Raw genomic sequence first — 4,753 nt, forward strand, 5'->3', positions numbered from 1 at the left:
TAATCTGCTTTCTGTCTCTACAGATTTGCCTGTTAGGATATTTCATATAAACTGAATCACACAATGCATTGTTCTGTGTCTGGCTCCTTGCACTTAGGGTAATGTTTCCAAGATCAATCCATGTTGTTAGCATGTATGAGTGATTCACTTCTTATTATTGACAAACACTGATTGATTGTATGGATATGCCATATTTTATTAATCCATTCTCCAGTTCATGATCCTTTTCAGTTTTGGTCTATTATGAAGAATGCTGCAATGAACATTTGCGTACATGTTTTTGTGTGGACATATGTTTGTCATTTCTCTTGGGTATATCCCTGAGAGTGATATTGCTGGGTCATATGAAAATTCTTCGTTTAGCCTTTTGAGAAACTTCCAGACTGTTTTCCCAAGGGACAGAACTATTTTACATTCCCATGAACAATTTTTAAGGATCCCAATTTCTCCATATTTTTGACAACACTTGTTATCTGATTGATTGATTCTAGTCATCCTAGAGGATCTGACGTGCTATCTTGTGATTTTGATGTGTATTACCTTGAAGCCCAAAGGTATTGAACATTGTTTGTATGCTTATTGCTCATTTGTATACCTTCTTGGAGAAATGTCTATTAAGATCCTTTACTCATTTTAAATTTGAGTTAATTTTCTTTCTATTATTGAACTGTAATTGTTCTTTTTATATTCTAGATAAAAATCTCTGATCAGTGCTCGCTTTGGCAGCACATTTACTAAAATTGGAATCATACAGAGAAGGTTATCATGACCTCTGTGCAAGGATGACACACAAATTTGTGAAGTGTTTCATATTTTTAAAAAGGTATCTATCCAGTATGACAAAATAAATGGAAAATTGGCATATCTTTGGAAAATGAAATATTATAAAGTATTTTATTTATTCACTTATTCTTTAATTCCTAGATGATACATTAAGCACCTACTGTTTATTCATTAATCCAATAAATGTTTATTAAGCCCACACACAAAAATTTCTGATTAGATATATGATTGGCAAGAGTTTTCCTCCATTCTGTGGATTGTCTTCTCACATTCTTAATGGGGGACAAATGCTTTAAAAATTGATGTATATTTACATATGGAAGGAAATATCCTGAAGGCAATCAGTCCTGAATATTCATTGGAAGGACTGATGCTGAAACCGAAACTCCAGTATTTTGGCCACCTGATTCAAAGAACTGACTCATTTGAAAAGACCCTGATGCTGGGAAAGATTGAAGGCGGGAGGAGAAGGGGATGACAGAGGATGAGATGGTTGGATGGCATCACCAACTCAATGGACATGAGTTTGAGTAAACTCCAGGAATTGGTGATGGACAGGGAGGCCTGGTGTGCTGCAGTCCATGGGGTGGCAAAGAGTGGGACCCGACTGAGCGACTGACCTGAACTGAACTGAACATATGGAAGAGTCCCATGATTGTCCAGCTGAGCCTGTGAAAGGGGAAATAGATTTAATTTTGGAAGTATATTAAAAAGGTCACTTAGTGAACACAGCTAAGATAAAATCTGCAACCTCATCTTTTTCAGCAACAAAGGTGATGTTTTCCCTCCATCTGACTGACCGACTCCTTGTCGGACCTTCAGTTGGTTTCACACATGGGACAGGAACAGGGTTTTCATGTACTGAACCTACTCAGGTACTGACATCACTTCCTTCTCAAGTAGCTTTGTGTGCGTGCTTAGTAGCTCAGTCATGTCTGACTCTTTGTGACCCCATGGACTGTAGCCCACCAGGCTTCTCTGTCCATGGGATTCTCCAGGCAAGAATGCTGGAGTGGGTTGTCATGCCCTCCTCCAGGAAATCTTCCTGACCCAGGGATTGGACCCAGGTCTCCTGCATTGCAAGCAGATTCTTTACTGGCTGAGCCTTCTGAACATACAGAATTAAGTTCTAGATCCTTTACTTTCCATTCCAGATATTTCCAAATTTGGCTCTTAGTTCCCTTACCAGCTTTTACCTCAGCCTGCAATCCCTCCACCTTATACTCAAATCTCCAGCTCCCTAGCCTGCTGACAAGATCTGCAAGTACATTTATAGCCCAGAAAGCCTTCCTTTTCTGCCTCAGTCTGCTTTGTAGTAGAGGGGTGTGTGTGTGTGTGTGAGTGTACATCCAACCAGATTTTGAGATTTCAGAAACTAGGGATTATGATTTCTTCTTTGTTGTTATAATAACTTGAGTTATCTTACATATATTTACTAAATAGCTGTTTGATTATTAAATTGGTTTCTGGTGGAATAGATAATAGGGCTTCCCTGATGACTCGAGTAGTAAAGAACTCGCCTGCCAATGCAAGAGATGTGGGTTTGATCCCTGGGTCGGGAAGATCTCCTGGAGGAAGAAATAGCAACCCACTCTAGAGGAAATGGCAACCCACTCCAGTGTTCTTGCCTGAAGAATCCCAGGGACGGGGGACCCTGGTGGGCTGCTGTCTATGGAGTCGCACAGAGTCTGACACGACTGAAGTGACTTTGCAGCAGCAGCAGCTAGTGTTCTTGTATGGAAAATTCTATGGACAGAAGAGCCTTGCAGGATACAATCCATAGCGTCACAAAGAGTTGGCCACAACTGGGCGACTGAACATGGACACACTAGAATAGAGAATAGATTGTGTCTTCAGAATGTTGACTTTTGGACATGATAGACCAGGCCAGGTGAAGTCTGCTGTCTGAGAGTGATTTGAAGGCAGCGGAATGGGAGGGTGGGGGAAAAACCTTGAATCAAAATTTTACAGAATTTTAAAATAGGCAGTTATGTCTATCCCATTAAATTGAATTTTTTCTGAATTTAAGGATTATCATATTCTTATTTATCTAGCATTCTACCAGGTCCAGAGTTAGTACCTCATATGTGTGGAATGAATGAAGGAAGGAAGGGGTCTAGACTTTCCTGTGAATACAGCTGAAGAAGAAACTACAACTAAAGAAATTTGGGACAGAAAAGAATATAGAGAAATAAACCAAGAAATCTAGTTTAATTTCCTTAAACTGTTTCCTACACTTGCTAGAATATTGTATCTAGTAGATTTCAGTAAAAATGTTTAGTGCACATAGTATGTGATCAAACAAGTAAATTAAGATCATTCTTGTTTTTCTTCTCTAGAACTAAGAGACTGGCACCCTTAGGGATCGTGTAGAGTGAAATATGCTTAGAGAAGGCTAGTGGGTCTCATCCAAAGTTCCTTTCTCTGACTTCTGGGCTCATGGCAGGAGGGAACCAGAGCAGCGTCTTTGAGTTCCTCCTCTGGGGACTCTCTGAGCAGCCAGAGCAGCAGCACAGGCTCTTCCTGGTATTCTTGTGGATGTACTTGGTCACGGTCGCTGGGAACCTCCTCATCATCCTGGCCATTGGCACTGACACACGTCTTCACACACCCATGTACTTCTTCCTCGCCAACCTGTCTTGTGCAGACATCCTTTTCACCTCCACCACTGTGCCCAAGGCCCTGGTGAACATCCAGACCCAGAACAGGTCCATTTCTTATGTAGAATGCCTGACTCAGCTCTACTTTTTCTTGACATTTGGGGACATGGACATATTTCTCCTGACTACAATGGCCTATGACCGCTATGTGGCCATCTGCCACCCTCTCCACTACGCCATGGTCATGAGCCGCCGGTGTTGCTTCATCCTGGTTACTGCCTGCTGGACCCTTACGAGTCTTGTTGCCATGACGCACACGTTCCTCATATTCCGACTTTCCTTCTGCTCTAAGAAGATCATTCCCGACTTCTTCTGTGATCTGGGACCCCTGATGAAGGTGTCTTGCTCTGACACTCAGGTCAATGAGCTTGTGCTCCTCTTCTTGGGGGGAGCAGTCATTTTAATCCCCTTTGGGCTCATTCTGGTCTCTTATATCGGCATTGTTTTAGCCATCCTCAGGGTCCCCTCTGCCCAAGGAAGGTACAAGGCCTTCTCTACCTGTGGATCCCACCTTGCTATTGTTGCCTTGTTCTTTGGGACTGTGATCAGGGCTTATCTGTTTCCCTCATCCTCTTCCTCCAATTCAATAGCAGAGGATACGGCAGCTGTTGTCATGTACACAGTGGTGACTCCTCTGCTAAACCCCTTCATTTACAGCCTGCGGAACAAGGACATTCAGGGGGCCCTGGGGAGACTTCTCAGGGGCAAAGTGTCCTTCTCCTGTGGTCAGTGACTTGACAGAGACACTGCAGGTGTCCTTTGTCTCCTCAGTGAGGAACATCACAGAAATTTCTAGCTCAAGTGTCTCATTTCTGAATCCCACATACATACCTTATTGCCACTTGCTTCTCTTGCCTCTCCACCATGAGTTTGATGTTACTGAAGAAAATCAAGACTTTTCGTCTTTCTTTAATCTGTTAAGAGTTGCTTTTTCTTCATTTATTTTTCTTATAAAATGACTTTTCACAGGAGTGAATGTCTTTTGCAATGTTCATAATTCTAAAAGTTTGCATAACCTCTTATACTAAGTTATCAAAAGTTGACCATTCACTTTGCTGTACAGCAGAAAGAAACACAACATTGTAGAGCAGCTATACTCTTAAAAAATTTTTGATCAAGGAGTCATGGAAAGTAGTTCATGATCAAAATATTAGCAAGTCAATATTGGGTGGCAAAGAGTTTAGAACTTTCAGTGAACAAGTATATATTTTCCTATAAGAAGAGGAAATTACATAAATAGTACATGAAGGTTATGAATCAAAAATCTTAAAACAAAGCTCTCAGCAGTGCAGGAATGATCTATGTTATTT

General features: G+C 41.3%; 1 protein-coding gene and 1 non-coding gene across 2 annotated transcripts; both read left to right on the forward strand.

The window, feature by feature from the left end:
* Nucleotides 1-710: 710 nt before the first annotated feature.
* On the forward strand, nucleotides 711-817 carry LOC128065804 (U6 spliceosomal RNA). Its single transcript, XR_008201173.1, has one exon. It is a non-coding gene; the product is annotated as a U6 spliceosomal RNA (small nuclear RNA).
* A 2,399-nt stretch (nucleotides 818-3,216) lies between these two features.
* On the forward strand, nucleotides 3,217-4,176 carry LOC128065199 (olfactory receptor 1P1-like). The gene has a single exon (XM_052658338.1). It carries the CDS (start codon nucleotides 3,223-3,225, stop codon nucleotides 4,174-4,176), a length of 954 nt encoding a protein of 317 aa, XP_052514298.1. The 5' UTR covers nucleotides 3,217-3,222.
* The last annotated feature ends 577 nt before the right edge of the window (nucleotides 4,177-4,753 follow it).

The sequence above is a fragment of the Budorcas taxicolor genome, chromosome 19, assembly GCF_023091745.1.
Source record: "Budorcas taxicolor isolate Tak-1 chromosome 19, Takin1.1, whole genome shotgun sequence".
In the NCBI taxonomy this organism is placed as follows: domain Eukaryota; kingdom Metazoa; phylum Chordata; class Mammalia; order Artiodactyla; family Bovidae; genus Budorcas; species Budorcas taxicolor.